The sequence below is a fragment of the Gadus chalcogrammus genome, chromosome 13, assembly GCF_026213295.1.
Source record: "Gadus chalcogrammus isolate NIFS_2021 chromosome 13, NIFS_Gcha_1.0, whole genome shotgun sequence".
Lineage (NCBI taxonomy): Eukaryota > Metazoa > Chordata > Actinopteri > Gadiformes > Gadidae > Gadus > Gadus chalcogrammus.
Genome location: NC_079424.1, coordinates 6,822,710 through 6,840,764, shown reverse-complemented (window position 1 = coordinate 6,840,764; position 18,055 = coordinate 6,822,710). Strand labels below are relative to the sequence as shown.

The 18,055-nt window shown below is 51.7% G+C and overlaps 1 protein-coding gene across 1 annotated transcript in view; it reads left to right on the top strand.

Annotated features, from left to right (window-relative positions):
- cacna1da (calcium channel, voltage-dependent, L type, alpha 1D subunit, a) overlaps positions 1–17,607 on the top strand; it is a 57,848-nt gene extending 40,241 nt beyond the window's left edge. Inside the window, exons 32-49 of the mRNA XM_056605971.1 lie at positions 3,182–3,214; positions 4,377–4,505; positions 4,603–4,668; positions 4,755–4,846; positions 4,943–5,102; positions 5,342–5,469; positions 5,561–5,657; positions 6,252–6,354; positions 6,833–6,934; positions 8,864–8,997; positions 9,718–9,834; positions 10,201–10,685; positions 12,393–12,419; positions 13,333–13,461; positions 13,651–13,790; positions 14,475–14,581; positions 15,157–15,474; positions 17,296–17,607. Of these exons, the coding sequence (XP_056461946.1) occupies positions 3,182–3,214; positions 4,377–4,505; positions 4,603–4,668; positions 4,755–4,846; positions 4,943–5,102; positions 5,342–5,469; positions 5,561–5,657; positions 6,252–6,354; positions 6,833–6,934; positions 8,864–8,997; positions 9,718–9,834; positions 10,201–10,685; positions 12,393–12,419; positions 13,333–13,461; positions 13,651–13,790; positions 14,475–14,581; positions 15,157–15,474; positions 17,296–17,607 (2,679 nt within the window). The remainder of the gene's footprint in view (positions 1–3,181; positions 3,215–4,376; positions 4,506–4,602; positions 4,669–4,754; positions 4,847–4,942; positions 5,103–5,341; positions 5,470–5,560; positions 5,658–6,251; positions 6,355–6,832; positions 6,935–8,863; positions 8,998–9,717; positions 9,835–10,200; positions 10,686–12,392; positions 12,420–13,332; positions 13,462–13,650; positions 13,791–14,474; positions 14,582–15,156; positions 15,475–17,295) is intronic.
- Positions 17,608–18,055: the final 448 nt, after the last annotated feature.

Here is an 18,055-nt window from a genome sequence, read left to right as displayed (position 1 = left end):
TGGACGCTGGACACCTGATTGGTGTTCATCTCCAACTGCATGCTGGGAATGTCAGCAGTCACCATCGCTTTCCTCATATTCCATGTCATGTCCCTCCCTCCCTGTCCCCGTCCCCCCCCTCACAGATGGCGTATGGCCACCCGCTCGCTGCTCCTCCTCCGGTCAGTTCCCCCCACCCCCCCCGCCCCCCCTCCCTCCCTCCTGCAGTGTGTTTTTGGTGTTGTGTGTGTCACATAACTTCACCTCCAGACAGAATAGCCCTGGAGCTCCGAGCTTCGGTGCTTTCCTCCTACACAACATTGAGGACACAATACGGAGACGGTGGATCTCACTGTTTGTGCCTCAGGGTTTAAGCACAACAAGATGACGATGATACAAATGTAATCCTTAAAGTTGTGTAGGCCACCGCAGCTAAACGCCTTTATTGCAGCATTACGTGCCAATGTTGACAATGGTTTATGCAACAATAGATGATAATTAGCCCCAAAAAGTTGAAAGAGGAGATTGATGGTTTATTTTGCCAACTCTTCTGCTCAATGTAGGACTTTGCCAATGATGAATACAGATAGAGAAGGTGCTATCTGCTATCTCATCTCAAACCAGATGGAGAACAAACATAGAAGTTGTTATATACTTATCCTAGAAGCTACGTTGTGCATTTGGGTCGCACAGATATGTAACACTGATCTGTGTAAAAAGTATCTCCAACTTTCCAATGTCGTTTTAAGGAAGGGTCATTTTGTTGTTATGAGAAGCAGTAGCGGTTTGGATTTACCGTGGGCTCCTATTTGTATGAGGTTATTCAGAGATACGCATCATTAACTTGACCTAGATAAAGAGCTGTTCCCCTCTAACAAACCTTGTGACTTTGCAGTCCTTATAAATATACCCCTCCGTGTTGTTACTCAAACGCTATTCCCTTTGGGACGACTGTTGCATACAGCTACTCTGAGCCTCTGAAGGAATGGGAATTTGGTTTTAATACAAGGGATAACAACGGAACAAATTGTGTAACGACTGCAGCTTTCTAAAAGTGCTATCCCACATAAAGTCACAGCGGAGATGATTCAGTCACGTTCTTTCGGGAATGTTACCTGATGGATTTGGAGCATTTTTTGCCTACTTTTTGTGGTTGCCTTCAGAAGTTATATAACAGCGTCAATCGTTATGAAGTAGAACTCTCTAATAACAACTTTGATTAAAATCTGATTTGAGGATTTCTGCACAAATATTAAAATCTTTAAAACCTGTGAGCATTATTGCAATTCAGGACAAACTGTACTGAAATGTGTTCAGGCAGCGACCAGCAAACGGCCCCTGCTAGCCGCAGCTTGTGTCCTCGTGGTTCTCGTAGAGTCCTTCACGCCGGAGCCGGGTCTGGATTGAGTCTGAGGTTCTTTGCTGATCTTGTGTGTCTCTGTGCGTGACTGTCTCTGTGTTCTGCTCTGTCTTCCCGTAGTGAGCTCTTAAAGCTCAGGGTGGAGCTCATGTGTAGCGCAGGTGTGTAGCCTCCTGTCAGGTGCATGACCAGCTCTTCCCCTTCTCCCCCCTTTCTGGCTCTCTCTTTCATTCCTATCTACCTGTCTGTTTTCTTACATCTCGATCTGTTTATGTTGTTTTCCTCTCTTCCTCTCTTCCTCTCTCCTGTCTCTTTGTGTCGCTCCTTCTTCTGAGTCTTTCCCCCCCTCCCCCTCCCCCACACTCTCTCATTACCTCTTCCTGCACTGGACTGCGAGAGCGCCATCTCATGGCGGCTTTGAAGGGCACTGTTGACATGCATGGGTTGCTGCAACGCCGACCATCAATGGCTCCTGATGATCCTCTGAATGGATTGAAAGTGTGCGCGTGCGTGCGTGCGTGCGTGCGTGCGTGCGTGTGTGTGTGTGCGTGCGATGCTTAACCCTGCAAGCTGGCGATGCTGAATGCATGCTCCATCCATGCCGTTGGCAGGATGACCTAAAGAACCTCCTCAAGCTAACATGATATTATTTCTCCTCATTCTGCACTTCATATCGACAGTGTGTACCGGGGTTTGAGCGAGGCCCTCTCTGTGCCCAAAGCAGAGGGTCTCTGTGTGCTGAGATGGCTGAACGTCTCCCTAGTGCAGATGGGATTGTTGTAAAAAAAACAAAACAGGCCTCTTATAATGCAGTTTCAGCAGGTATCTAAAGCACTCTGGTCACTGTTACTATCCCGCAGGGAGCTTATCTGCCCTCTGCGCTTTAATAAAGGCTCAGTGCGCTTGGGTGAGGATTTGTGTGCGAGAGTAAATGCACATTTTATTTACTGTTTTTTTTTTCTTTTCTTTTTTTAAGCAAATAATAATTTTTATGATTTCATCCTGTAACTACATTTTGGTTCTTTATCAATATATTGAACGTAAGCCAGATGCAACCAATAGAACGTTCTGGTTTTGTGGAGACATCCCAGTTCTTCTCGTCATAACGCCCGCAGTACACACAAGGACAACATCCTGATCACAGGGGGTTGTTGTGTCACATGTCGCCATGCATTTGTTTGCGCAGGAAAAACGGCTCACTATACCTCCAGACAGAAGGGCTGTGTGTGATCACCATGGGTGATGACGGTGTGTCTGCCACGGCACGGTTTCAAACACAAGTGTCTCACCACTTGGCCTTCCATTCATTATATTCATCCATTGGTGATACACGTCGATAGGGGCCACATTTGGACCGAAGTCCACTCAAACCCACTAACATGATCAGAGTCAACCACACTGGTCATGACCATTACACAGAGGGAGTGATAAAGTTGTATGTATAACTCTTAACTGTTAATCCCCTACCCTTTAGTTCCATGTTGTTTGTCAGTCTAAATAGCATCTGAATTCCCCTTTAGATGAGCTATGTTTGGACCAATCTGTCCTGTTGTCATCCTAAACCTTAAAGCCTTAAAAGTATGTTTCCCGTCTGTCTACATAGTACATGTCCATAGGCTTGTGATACCCTGTCTGATCGTCATTAATGTTACAGTTTTACAATAAGATAATATCCCCCTGTCCCTTTCCCCCCCTATATCTTAGAGCCAGTGAAGTCTTGAATGCTTTGTCTGGGTGTAATCTGATGAGAACATACATGTCTTATTAAGAGTTAGTCCCAGCATTACCTGTGGCTTATGGTAAAGTTGTGTAAGTCATTAACACAGGTCTTTGATTTTTAAGCCAACGGAGACTCCTCAGGTGGATGAGCAGGGGGTAAGACCTTCCCCCTCCCCCCCGCCCGCACCTCTTTCAGGGTCATGCCCATATTTAGACGTGCATCTATTTCCTTTGATTTCTCTGTCGCCTACAATACCTTCTGGTTCCAACTGCCCTTTTTTGTTTATACTTTGATTCCATTGACCTCCATGTGGTAATGCTTTCATTTTTCTGTATTTTAAGTTTTTCTCATGTGAGATTCTTTTTACGATTTTATTTTTTGTTGTTGTTCCATTTGCTTTTAATTTCTTAACTATTTCAGAGTTTTGCTTGGTTTGGTTTGGTTTGGGTTTTTCTTAAGGAGAGTGTGTGTCACTCAAACGTGGAGTTTGCGCGTCCCGTTCCGGTGGGAGTGGCTCCCTCGGGCCCCTCCCCACGTTTGTACTGCTACAAACGTGGCACAGTTGTGCGGGCCAGGGACCTATGGTGGCTCCCCAACCCCTCCCCCCCCCTCCCCCTTCAAACTGGGATCAGGTCACCCAGAACCTTCTGACCTTTGAACCTCCCGGACATCCTGGCCCCCACTGTGACTCTGCATGCAGTGACTCTGGACTGAGGGTTGCCATGCTTGCGCAGTCGTTTCCTGTCAAGTATGACCGGGTTTCATTGGTTCCTCCAGCATGTTCGCCTCCTTTGCTTCCTCCTCCTTGTAGGTCTGTACAGTGGGCAGGGGTCCTGGTCAGTGCTCTGCGGACGAAGACCCCCAGACACATATCTGCTGCGGACGGCACTGCCCAACACGCACCTCTCACTATTGGCCCGACATTTCTGGGGGGGGGGGGGATGACGACTGTGGGCACCCACCAGCCAGTGGCTGCTAGAACATCCTGGGGGGGAGTCTAGCATCAAGAGCTCTCATTAACAACTCAATCCAGTTCAAAAACGTGGGCAACTACCTGTGGGTTTTCGGATGGGAGACGGAGGTGCGTGACGTCAGGGTGCAGTGCTGCGCTCGTCAGCCCATATGTGTTGAGTGGCTCTGGCCTCAGCTTAGACTCCATCCCCCCCCCCCCCCCACCCTGGCTAAGGCACGGCCAGGGTCTCTGTGTGCAGGATGTAAACCCTTAACCCCAACAACACCAACGCACGCACACACACACCCACACACACACAGACCCACACAGCCGTCAGTGGCTAACTGAGTGCTCCCGCCCCACAGAACACGGAGGACAGCGCGCGCATCTCCATCACCTTCTTCCGTCTCTTCCGAGTCATGCGATTGGTCAAGCTGCTGAGCAGGGGGGAGGGCATCCGCACGCTGCTGTGGACCTTCATCAAGTCCTTCCAGGTCAGCCCGTCTCCGAGGAGAGTCCTTGTGGAAGTCGCCGTTGTGTGTTGTGATGTCAGTGCTTACCATGTGCTCTCCTCCCGTGTCTCTTCTCCAGGCCCTGCCCTATGTGGCCCTTCTGATCGCCATGTTGTTCTTTATCTACGCTGTCATCGGCATGCAGGTTGGGATTTAAAACCTCGTCTGAATGAAGCGTCTTCTCCTGTTCGGTGGTTGGTCGCCAGTTTTAACGGATGTTTCTCTTGCCAGGTGTTTGGTAAGATCGCCATGGTGGACCACACGCACATCAACCGAAACAACAACTTCCAGACCTTTCCACAGGCTGTGCTTCTGCTGTTCAGGTGCGTGGGGGCGCCGGGGTTAGACCAGGATCCAATTAGGGTTATTTCTTATTTGTATTTGTTTGTGTTGTGGCTGACGGAGCCTTTGTGTCCCAGGTGTGCTACCGGTGAAGCATGGCAGGAGATCATGCTAGCCTGCATGCCGGGCAAACTGTGTGACCCGGAGTCAGACTACAACCCCGGAGAAGAGATGACTTGCGGCAGCGGATTCGCTGTCATCTACTTCATCTCTTTCTACATGCTCTGCGCCTTCTTGGTAGGCAGAAACCCAAACACGGCACGGTGTCTGTGGCTTTTGGTCACCGGTCTGACATTTAGAAATGTTATGATGCTAGTTTTCGTTTAGATGGCAGTGATTAGCCATACAACAGAGGTAGCAGCTAATGTGCTAAAATTGACTTATTGTTAGGTAAATGTTCCAACAGTTTGTCACGTCTCGCATTCCACCATAATACTTCCTACAGTGTAGTAAGACATTTCCCTCTGCTCTTTTAGATTATCAACTTGTTTGTGGCCGTCATCATGGATAACTTTGACTATCTCACGCGTGATTGGTCGATTCTGGGGCCGCACCACCTGGACGAGTTCAAGAGGATCTGGTCTGAGTATGACCCCGAGGCGAAGTATGTGCTCCTCAGCATCACTTGAGCAGGCAGTGTTTCTCTGTGTCCCTGTGGCTGCCTCAGTAACTGGTGAAATGTTTTGTGGCTACAGAGGGAGAATCAAACACCTGGATGTTGTCACACTCCTCCGTCGGATCCAACCGCCTCTCGGCTTCGGAAAGCTATGCCCACACAGAGTGGCATGCAAGGTTCGCCTTCTCTCCTCCTCTCTCCCTCTCTCGCAGTGTTCTCACTGTGTCTCCCCCCACCACTCGCTCTCTATCTCGCTCGCTCTCTCTCTCTCCCTCCTTTCTCTCTTTCACTCTGGCTCTTTCTCTCTCACCTACCTTTCACTCCCTCGTTCTCTCTTCTCCATGTTCTCACTGTCTCCGCCCCACCACTCTTTCTCCTCTCTCTCTCTCTCTCTCTCTCTCTCTCTCTCTCTCTCTCTCTCTCTCTCTCTCTCTCTCTCTCTCTCTCTCTCTCTCGCAATCTTTCTCACTCCTTTCACTGTCTTTCTCTCTCACTTCTCCTTCCCTCCCTCAATCTTTCCCTCTCGCTCTCTCACAATCTCCCACTCCTCGCACTCTGGCTGTCTCTCTCCCCTCCCTTTTGCTCTCTCTCTATTTATTCTTCTCTTCACTCTCTCTTTACTTGTTTATATATATTAGCTTGTTTATTCCTGTTTGCAAAGATATGCACAAATTTTCACTCATACCCACACAGAATACAAGCATGCAGTTGTACCTTGGCCAGCACCGTCAGGGTAACTGTGTGTGTTTTTAAACCTTGTTCTCTTTCAGAGGTTGGTTGCTATGAACATGCCTTTGAACAGCGATGGGACGGTCATGTTCAACGCCACCCTGTTCGCTCTGGTGCGCACCGCCCTGAAGATCAAAACAGAGGGTAGGAGGGACACACACACACACACACACACACACACACACACACACACACACACACACACACACACACACACACACACACACACACCTCACACACACACACAATCACACACATAATCACATATTCACACAAACACACACTCACACAAACACACACACACACACACACACTTTCACACACATACTCACACAAAGACACACACACGCATACACATGATCACAAACACACACACTCACAATCACACACACAAACACCCACACACACACGCACACATACACGCACGTATATGCTCACACACATAATCACACCTGATGCACACATACACACGCAGAAACACTCACACACATTCACACACACCGTTCACAAACGATATGGTGCATGCGGTTGAGTAAATAGGAATGTGTGTGTGTTATATTGTAAAGATCTGTAAAGCGGTGTGCTAGTTTCTCAGGGTAGATGTGTGATCCCCGCGGTGCAGGTAATCTGGAGCAGGCCAATGAGGAGCTGCGGGCTGTCATCAAGAAGATCTGGAAGAGAACTAGCATGAAGCTGCTGGATCAAGTGGTTCCCCCTGCTGGTGGTTAGTGGAACTGCAATGTGCCTTCATTGTGTCAAAAGGAAAATAACACTTGCACTGACAGCACCTTTAACGTACACACACATCTGGATAGAATCAGACCACACAACATCACATGACACATATCCATGACCTGTGACCTATCGCCTCGTTGTGTATGAATACTTCTAGACATATAACAGGATAAACAACCCAACATGCCCACACATACACATGCACAAACACACACACACACACACACAAACACACACACCTGGTACCCAGAGAAAGAACGCCAATTGCGATTAAGAATCTCTTTTTCACGAGCATCCTGGCCTAGGCCGGAAGCAGCAGTCGACGACACACCGTCTCAGACAGAGCAGTGCTCCAGGGAATCACGGCCGTCTCCTGCTGACTGTTCTCTGCTCACGTTTCCATGGTTTCTCCTCAGCACCGTCTTCTTTTTCCGTGTGTCTCTTTGTCCTCCTGTCCTCCTGTCCCGGATGCTGATGGAGACCGATGACTGTGCGCTGGGCTTATGGCTTGCATGGCCTTGTACATCGCATGTCTTCTCCTCTACATCAGTCTAATGTTCACGCTCACTTTCTCTCTCTCTGCTTCTGTCCTTCTAACTGTCTCTCTCCCTCCCTCTCTCTCCCTTTCCTATCTATGTGGCTCTCTATCTTTCTCTCTTTGCAGTCTTTCACACAAATATACTGTTTAATGCCGTTTCTCTTTCTCTCTCTGTCAATCAACCTCTCTCGCTCTTGTCTGTTTCTTACTCGGCTTATTGTGTCTCTTGTGCCTTTTTCTTTCTTTGTACACTTGTTCACACTAAACGACTCTCCCTCTCTCCCTCTTTCCGCTCTCTGTCTCCGGTTGTTTCTTGCTCAGCCTTTCGGTCTCTGTCTCAGTATCAGACGCTTTCGTATAGCTGCTGTCTTCATCTCTGTCCCTATCTTGGTCGCTTTGTTTCTGTCTCTGTCTCTGTCTCTCGCTGACTCAGCTTCCACTGCTTCCTCTCCTTATCTTACTTGTTTATATGTGTGTCCACGACTCTTAAGTACTTCAGAATATTCTGAAGCAGTTCTGTTTTAGGGTGGTGGCATGGAACTAGCGTTGCCTCTCTCTCCAATCTCTTTCCCCAATGTGCTTATTTCAAGTGACTCAGACCGCTGCTTCAGAAGGATTCTCACGCACACACTTACGCACACACACACACACACACACACACACACACACAAACAATCACACACACACACACACTCAGAAACATCAATACATGTACACGCTGCAGATAACCATGAGCTTATACATTATCAGGCTCCCATCTATGTCGTAAATACCTGTGTGACCCACACAAGCACCGAAATGAATGTCTTCACTCACACACCGACACGTATATATATATATATATGTAGTTGTGCTTGCTTGCATGCGCTGCAATAGTAGTAACGATATTCTTTCATAAAGTTCTTAAACAGGAGATAGAAACGCAGCCTGTAACTAACGACACATAAAGTACAGCACTTAAAACAGGGTTGTGACATTCAAGCCTTTGAATAGCAACAGTAAAGGTAAGACAATACCATAAGATATTCATGGTAAGCTATTCATGATAAGATATATTCGCTAGAGCGACATCACATCAAGATTCGGTTCAGATAAGCTAAATCTCTTCGTCCTAGCGTTTCGGTTGGCCTCTCTGGAACTGCAGACGAGGATGAGAGTAAGGTTCTCCCGCCGCGAGGTACAGTATATATACACCATCTAGATGGATGTGTACCCTGGGGGGTCCATGACCTCCTGGGGACGCCTCTTGTGGTTTAGTCCCAGGGTGCGGGCGTCCGTAGGGGATCAGTGCAGTGTACACCATGATCTGTGTCCCAGACGTGCTGTGTAGTGGTCAACTGCTGCTCACACAGGAAGCGTTTGTGTGGTCTGTTCACTCAGATGATGAGGTTACCGTGGGGAAGTTCTATGCCACCTTCCTGATACAGGACTACTTTAGGAAATTCAAGAAACGTAAAGAGGAGGGCCTGGTGGGAGCGCACCCGACCCAAAACAACTCGGCCGTCGCCCTGCAGGTGAGTCCGCCCGCCGGCTGTGGGTCTGTGCCTGTGTGTGTGTGTGTGTGTCCAAAAGTGTGTGTGTGAGAGAGACACTTGCACATGTGATCAAAATGTTATGCTTTCAAACTAGTATGTTATTGATATTGATGATATTGTGAGATTCCCGATAGTGGTCTACTACTGTTTGCTATGATTGCCGTGTGCGCCAACTGCATACTTCTCAGGATGTGTCTTTGTATGTGGATGTATGCAGTGTGAGTCTCTGTCTCGACCCATCAGCATTCTCATTCCACGTGGTATTTGTGCACCAATGAGTTGCCTTTTCATCATGAAGCTTGTATGTCAAGCTGATGACAGTTTTATCACCTTTTTTTATTTAACCGCATATATCGATGTTGGCAATCCAACACAAATCACCCCACTAATAGTGCTCAGAATACCCCCTTGAAAAATAACCTGAACGACAGCTGAACTACAAAAAAAAAACTTCAGAAATTAACATTTGTGAACATCCCATAGTTTATCCAGTGTCCCTACTATCCAATGTCTTTAATGTCAGGCGGGTGTGTGTGTGTGTGTGTGTTTGTGTGTTTGTCTGTGTGTCTGTGTCTTTGGCCGTGTGCTTGTGTGCGTGGTGCATGGTTACGATGCATATGTGATGTTGACTTGCTGCATGAAGTACCAGAGCAAGGTATTGGTTCTAAGATCTTAGCTCTCTCGTTGTCATGGTTACAGGCTGGTCTCCGCACACTCCATGATATTGGGCCGGAAATCCGCCGAGCGATATCATGTGATCTGCAGGACGATGAACTAGTAGACTTTATCCCAGAGGAGGACGAGGAAATTTATAGGGTAACTTCTTCATGTGTCACACTCTCTGTCTGTCTGATCTCTTACTGTAGGCCCTTTTTTTTCCATCTAATGTCTTATGCTTTACCATCTGCATGTATTGATATAGAGCATCGCAGAGTCAGATGCACTTCAAGTCGACTTGCATCCACTACATTTTCTCCTTACTTTAAGTGACATAACAGCACATACATTTTCCCCATGAAACACCCCACACCATAATACCAGCTTCCCGGCCTACGTTCTGCACCACGCAGCGAACCCTCCTTAGCTGTATCACCGCGCGCCGCCACTGAGCCTTTAGCTCCCGGGGCTAGCATTAGCCGATGCGTTCTGACCCCCGGGTTCCCCGCCGTCTACTTTTTGCAGCGCAACGGCGGCCTGTTCGGCAACCACGTGATGAACGGCGGCCACCGCCGCGCGGAGCAGCACCAGACCAACGCCACGCAGCGGCCCCTGCAGGTGCAGCCGCCGCCGCACTACGCCCACATGGAGGAGCAGCCGGCGGGCCGCCTGGGCCGCGCCAACGCCATGACGCACCCCAACAACAACCACCACCACCCGCACCACCACCACCACAACCGCCACCACCACCACCACAACCACAACTCCTACAGCAAGTCGCCCAAGTCCACCAACATCAACCTGAACAACGCCAACGCCTCCACGTTGCCCAACGGCGGCGGCGGCGGCGGTGGCGGCCACCACCACCAGCAGCAGCAGCAGCGCCGCTACTACGACCACGCCGCCGCCCCCACGGCGCCCAACGGCTACCCGGGCCACCGCGGCCCCCCCGCCGGCAGCAACGGCGCCTACTACGAGTACGAGAAGCCGCGCACCCCGCAGGGTCAAAGGTAACCGCGCCACAGGGTCAGAGGTCACGGTGCCGGGGTGAGAGGTCACCGTGCAAGGGTTAAAGGTCATCGTGCCAGGGGTCAGAGGTGACCGGGCCAGGGTGATAGGTTCCCGTTCCAGGGTCAAATGTAACCGCGCCAGGGTCAGAGGTTACTGTTCCAGGGTCAAAGGTCAACGTTCAAGGGTCAAAGGTTACCGTGCCAGGGACAAAGGTGCCCTTGCCAGAGTGAAAGGTTATCGAGCAAACGGCCGGTTGATGTCGCTTGTGGAACAGGAAGATTCAGATTCAGTAGAGGAAGAGGAACATTGAGTGAGATTTTAACGTTTTAGATGAAGAGTGTGTGGCTCACGGGGTAGAGCACATAACATATAGGCTCAGTCCCGAACGCAGCGACCCGGGTTCGAATCCTCGCCGTGGTCATTTGCTGCCTGTCCTCCCCTCTCTCTCCCATATCTTCCTCTCTATCTCACTCTAATACAGCAGGAAAATAAAAAAGAATATGACTGTGTTTGTGGTTGATGGCTGGACTGAGCCCCTGGCCAGAGTCGTACGCATTCGACTCGATTAGACTCTGGGGCCATCGAGGCACACAGGTTAAACCAGCCGCACCACACACACACACAGAGAGAGTGTGGGGGTTTTCCCTTGCCACACGCCGACCAGGTGGCATGATTGGGCTCCTCCAACCTCAGGACATAGGGAGACGTGGTAGGACTCTGGATCAGTGGAGAGTAGGCAAGATGTTACAAGCCAGGCAGGTGGTGGACACTGACACGACCGAGCGCTCTCCAGAGTGTGTGGTGATGGCTGGTTTAACCTCTGTGCCCTGATGAAGTGAAAGCCCCAGAGGTGTGCAGCCCCACCCAGCCCCAGAGTCCGATCAGCCTGACAAGGGGACAAGGAGGCTGCTTGGACCAGCCATCAACCTCAGACACTCCACATATGGCTGGCTTCAGCTCACACGGAGGAAGCGTTTCTGATGCGAGCTGTGATTCGAGGTCATGTGTCCTTGGAAGACTTTCTTAGTCTTCTCAGACACAGTTTTTTCTTTTGTAGCACGCAAAACTGGAGCACACCAGAGGTTAATACATTGTCCACTGGGTAACATACATGCGTTTCCAACCACAGAGATACATTATTGAGAGACAGTATTTCTTCCCCGAGCGCTCTCCTTCCGGGCAGGGAACCCCGGTTGTCCTTATCACACCTCCCCCCCCTGTTGCTACGAACCCTCCACCATAAACCCTTCACTCGCTAACAGATGGACGCACTCCATCCAGTCTCCCCGACACCTCATCTCATAAGCGAACCACTAACACACTGTTTATCTCCCGACTCACCCCGCATGCTCCCCACCAGACCCCCTTGTCTTCGGCGCTGACTCTCCCGCCGTTCAGGCGTCCATAAAACCCGGCTGCGGGTTCCCTTACCCGTCTTTATCTCTCACAGCCAGCTGTAGCCCTCCATCGCTCTCATCCCTCCTCCCCCAACACGTGTATATATATATATATATATATATATATATTTATGCCGACGTTGCGCATTGTTCATATACATATATATGTTTCAACATGCAGCATATCAAATGTGATCCACCCCCTTTGTCTCCTTTACTCTCTGCTCTCTTCTCCTCCCTTTTCTCTCCGCCTAATAAAATGCTTTCTCTCGACCGGTTCTCCTGCTTCCCCCCCCCTCCCGGTGCCAGGCGACGCTACGTTGAGACGTATGTTAGGTACGTCCCTCCTGCTAGCATCCGCAGGCCACCGCGGGCGCCACGGCGACCAGGGTTACCGCATCTAACCCGTCTGGCGATGCGCACATTTGCACCGGTGTCTGTCTGTCTGTCTCTCTGTCGGCTTGGCTAAGCGCTTATTCAAAACGCCGTAGATAAGGAATGTTGCACTGCCGCGCGCCACTGCTGAGTCAGCGCCACGGACCGTTAGCCCCGTGCCGCGGGCCGCTCCCGGCTGCACTGGCCCGTGTCGATGCGAAGGCGAGGAGGTGGAACGCGAGCGAGCATGTGATCCAGAGCGCGGCGAGCGGCCAGCGCACCGCAGCCGCAGCCGGAGCCCGGCTGTGTGCATGTTGTTTGCGAAGACGACGACGGCGTCTTGTGCTTGGCCTTTTCAAGAAAGCGTTCCGATGTGTTTAGATCGAACTGCACGCACGAAGGACACCGACAAACACCGCTTTGGTTCCGACGTCTTTTGACGGACGGGTTTGGGTGTTTAACGGTGAACGAGTAGCGTTCACCGTGTCTCTCCGGAGCCATCGAACCGCGATGCCCTCCCCCCCCCCCCGTGCGATGCTCTGCAGAATGCCCCAGCTTGACACCGCCGCCCCCCCCCCCCCCCCCCCCCCCCCCTCCCTCTCCCCCCCTGAACTCCCAGCTCCCATCCCCCTACCCTGCTGCTGTGCCGCGATGGTTGTCTTGGTTACCGCAGGTTTGTTGTGGTTCAGTGGACGAGGCTGCTCAGTGCTCACGTTGCATCGCTGCCCCCCCGCCCCCGCCCCCGCCCCCTCCCCCCCAGCCTGAAGGCTTGCGTCTGCATGGCAAGGCATGGCAGTAATCTCGTGGCTACCGGGGTCGGGATCAAGGACCTCCCATGTTGACCCGTGATCTCTCTCCCCCCTCCGTGCCCTAGGACCCACACGGGGGACAGCCGCCACCCCACCATCCGCAGGGAGGAGGAGTTTGAGGAGGATCGCTACTCTGGAGAGTACTACAGCGGGGAGGAGTTCTACGAGGACGACAGCATGCTGTCCGGAGAGAGGTACAGCGGGTCGCGGTGGTCGTAGATTCACCGGTTCTGCTCGGTGAACTCAAAACCACACGTTTTGGTTTTAATATTTAACATTTGATTGGTTTGCAGCCTTTCGGGGAACTCCGAGGGGATGATGAAACGTGATGATGAATCATAAACTGCTGTTCTAGTAATGCTCTGGGGGCGTGTTGTTGGCAGGTATCCGAACAGCGACACAGAGTACGAGACGCCCAAAGGTTACCACCACCCCGACAGTTACTATGACGACGACGAGCAGCCGCTCTACCGCGATTCACGTAGGTCGCCGAAACGACGACAGCTTCCTGCCACGCCTCAAGGTGTCTCCTTTTCCTCTATTCTGCACTGCTCTCTCATCTCCTCTCTCCTCCTGTCCTCTCTCACCTCTCTCCTCTCATCCTCTTCCCTACTTTCCTCTCATCTCATCTCCTCTCTCCTTTCCTCTCCTCTCTCCTCTGCTCTCTCCTATCTCCTCTCTCCTCTCCTTTCTCCTCTCTCCTATCTCCTCTCTCATCCACCATCACATCTCCTCTCTTCTCTCCTCTCCTCTCCCCTCTCCTCTCTCCTCTCTCCTCTCCTCTCTCCTCTCCTCTCTATCTCCTCTCTCCTATCTCCTCTCTCCTCACCTCTTCTTTCTCCTTTCTCCTCTCTCCTATCTCCTCTCTCCTCCACCATCTGTTCTCCTCTCCTTGTCTCATATTTTCTTCCTTCCTTCCTTCCTTCCTTTTCCCCCTGTCTTTCTTTCCTTCTTTTTTCTTCTTTTTTCGGGGTGTTGTTGCATGCGGACGACCTACTCCCGGTCCAAAGGGCTCTGGTTCTGGACCCTCCGTGTTCTCAGGCTGACTGCCAGCCTCTTCCAGAGGCCCCCCCTCTATCTCACTCCTTCATGAACTCAGGTCCCCCCAGCGTCTCCTGTCCTGGCAGAGCCCCCCCTCCGGTACACGGGGAACCACCCACTAGGTGCGAGGGCGCTGACTGTTCTTGCGTCTCATCCCTCTCTCCAGCTCATAGGAGGCCCTCCTTCAACTTTGAGTGTCTGCGCCGGCAGGGGAGCCAGGACGAGCTACCCCACCAGCGCACGGCTCTGCCCCTGCACCTCATGCAGCACCAGGTAGCAGCACACGACCAGGCTATGCACCCGCACGGTCCTCTGTCCACGTTGAATGGCGTTGTATTGTCCTGACATGAAGATATGGACTTATGTGAAGAGTCGATGCATAAGATGCATGAGTGACGTCGAGCTGTGCCCTTAAAATAATCAAACAGGATGTCAAACGTCAAAGAGAAAGGAAAACTAGTTGATACCGTATTCAAAATGTCCGATTGGTGTCTAATGAGCCACAGTTAGACTGTGGTAAGTTCATTCTGGATTCATAGGCATAGAATAGAATAGAAACTTTAATTGCCGCACAACAAAGTTGGTGGTATTCATATTTGGTGTATGGTGCTAACACATTTTACTTCTCGCTGTAAAGTGTAAATAGTATTTTGTAAAGCGCCGTACAGAATGATAATTCAAAATGTTGATTATCGTTCTATGATTTAGACACGTCTTAAAGTGACTAGCGATCAGAGCAGCAGGGTGCATCAGACCCCCTACTGGCCCGCTGGGCTGGCTGTGAGTGGACCACACCCAGCTCCTACGTCCTGTAACCCCCTCCCCCCCCCCCCGCCCCCCCGGTCCAGGTGATGGCCGTCGCCGGCCTGGACTCCAGCCGGGCGCAGCGCCTCTCCCCGACCCGCTCCACCCGCTCCTGGGCCACGCCCCCGGCCACGCCCGGCAGCAAGGACCAGTCGCCCTACTACACACCCATGATCCGCGTGGACCACCCCCGCCGCGGGAGCCTGGCCAACAGCCACGTGCCCGACCGCAAGAGCTCCTGGTACACGGACGACCCCGAGTTCTCCCTGAGGACCTACTCGCCCGCCCACCTGCAGGTGCCCCCAGGGTACCGCAGCCAGTACCACCAGAAGAGGGGCAGCGCCACCAGCCTGGTGGAGGCGGTGAGTCCCAGGCCCTGGGCCGGCCGAGAGCAGGGGGGGAGGGGGGGGGAGGGGCGGGAAGGGCGCTGCTTAGGAGGACGGGTCTCTATGTTGTGGTTTGGACCTCATCGTGGGTCGTCTTGGAGCACACACGTGCACGAGGCACGACTGGCATGTTACGTAAAGTACACCGTTACACAGACACACAAACACACAAACACACACACGACTGGCATGTTACTTTAAGTACTCCGTTACACACACACACACAAACAAACACGCAACGGCGTGTTACGTTAAGTACAGCGTACACTGATTCTGGATCTGTTCTGGGTGCAGGAGCGCTGCCGATAAGGTTTAAATTAAACAACACTAGAGATCTGTTTTCCTAAGCAGCCTCGCTTAGGTTGGGGTTCTGGACACAAGCAAATGCTTTGCTTGTGTTTCTGATGATCGATCGGGTCGAATCAATGCTCAGGTCGGTTATACAACGTCTAATAACGCATTACCTCGTAAGCTCTCCTCAGAACCCGGTTGTAGCTAGCGCCAATGCTACACGTCACCTGGGTGGCGCCCATACTCCGCTTAGGTGACTTTAACTGTGCTCCTCCGGGCAAAGGACGCAGACAATGATGCATGGAGTCTCTGTGTGTGTGGTTGTGGCTGGTTGGACCTGTCCACACTGATTGCTCAATGCACAACAGCTCTGCAGCCTCACCCAGCTCCCGAGACCAATCGGTCTGCCTCTGGCCGGGTGAAGCTGCTTAATCCAGCCATCATCCACACACAGTCACGTATTGGTCCATACTGCCCCGATCAGGGATGTCAGCAATGCATTGTCATTTGCATTTACATTTAGAACATTTAACAGTCGCTTTTGTCCAATACAATAAGTACATTTGTCTGAAGAAAGAGAAACAACAATATATTGCTGGCAGTACAGTAAAGTGCCAAGAATTTACAACTGCTAGGTTAACCCATTCCCCATATACAACAAAAATAGCTAGGCTAAGACGCTACACAATGCTAGGTACTATATTTAAGTACCAGGAAGTACAAGATCCAATACGTTTTTACATTAAACGTCACATATTATACCACTAGATGTGAGTATGATAGGCCGTCACAAGACGTTTTGAAAATATGCCTCTTCTGACCTCACAAGTGGGCGTGTCCACCTAGATGTGTGCTGGATAGTTCAGTCTACCAGCCTACCCGGGGTACTGTAGCCAACGTTACTTACTTACTCATACATCTAGATGAACACGCCCACTTGTGATGTCAGAAGAGGCCGATTTTCAAAACGGCCTGTAACAGCTAGCCTTAACCCATTCCCCGTATGCAACAAAAATAGCTAGGATAAGACGCTACACAATGCTAAGTACTATATTTAAGTGTGAGGACGTATAACATACAGTAAGTGTGTACATGAGTTGCCAAGACATACACCATGTAATAAGTGTGTGCATTAAGTACCAGGGCGTACACCATACAATAAGTGTGTGCATTAAGTGCCAGGGGGTACACCATACAATAAGTGTGTGCATTAAGTGCCAGGACGTACACCATACAATAAGTGTGTGCATTAAGTGCCAGGGCGTACACCATACAATAAGTGTGTGCATTAAGTGCCAGGGGGTACACCATACAATAAGTGTGTGCATTAAGTGCCAGGACGTACACCATACAATAAGTGTGTGCATTAAGTGCCAGGGGGTACACCATACAATAAGTGTGTGCATTAAGTGCCAGGGGGTACACCATACAATAAGAGGGTACATGACGTGCCGTTGTCTCCACTGAGCCTGTGGGGTCCGTCCGTCCGTCCCGGCCGTTCTCCAGGTGCTGATCTCGGAGGGCCTGGGTCGCTACGCCAAGGACCCCAAGTTCGTGGCGGCCACCAAGCACGAGATCGCCGACGCGTGCGAGATGACCATCGACGAGATGGAGAGCGCCGCCAGCCACCTGCTGAGCGGGGGCGTGGCGCCGGGGCTGAACGGCGGCGGCGTCACGGTGTTCCCCGTGGCCACGCCCCGGGACTACGACTCCCAGGACGCGGCGGCCAGCTACAGCGACGAGGAGCCCGACGGCCCGCGGCGGGCGTCGTACGAGGAGGACCTGGCCGACGAGATGATCTGCATCACCACGTTATAGCAGCGGCCCCCTAGAGCCACGGAGGACCATGGCCCCGGCCGGGGGGGGGGGGGGGCGGGGGGCGGCGGGGGGGGGTTGGGTCAGGGGGGACTACACGGACAACACAACAGCAACTGCTAAGGAACACAAAAAGAAAGCGTCTATTGGCTCCGACCAAAAGAAGTGCCTTTTACGTTGAGGAAAAAGGCACCTGAGAGAGACGCACGACGGACCACGTCTCCCCCCCCACCCCGGTGGTCGTCCCCTCCCCCCCCCCCGCCTGGCAGTGGGGGCGGGGTCGAGGAGCCGGCCAGCCCGCCCACTGCTCCAAGCGGGACTGATGACACACACACACACACAAACACACTCATACACCCCCTCCCCCCCCATCCTGTCATGAGTCACGGCACGCGGCTCAAACACTGGGCCCGCCCCTGCAGCCAATCGACCCGGGCGGATCGGGCTGTCA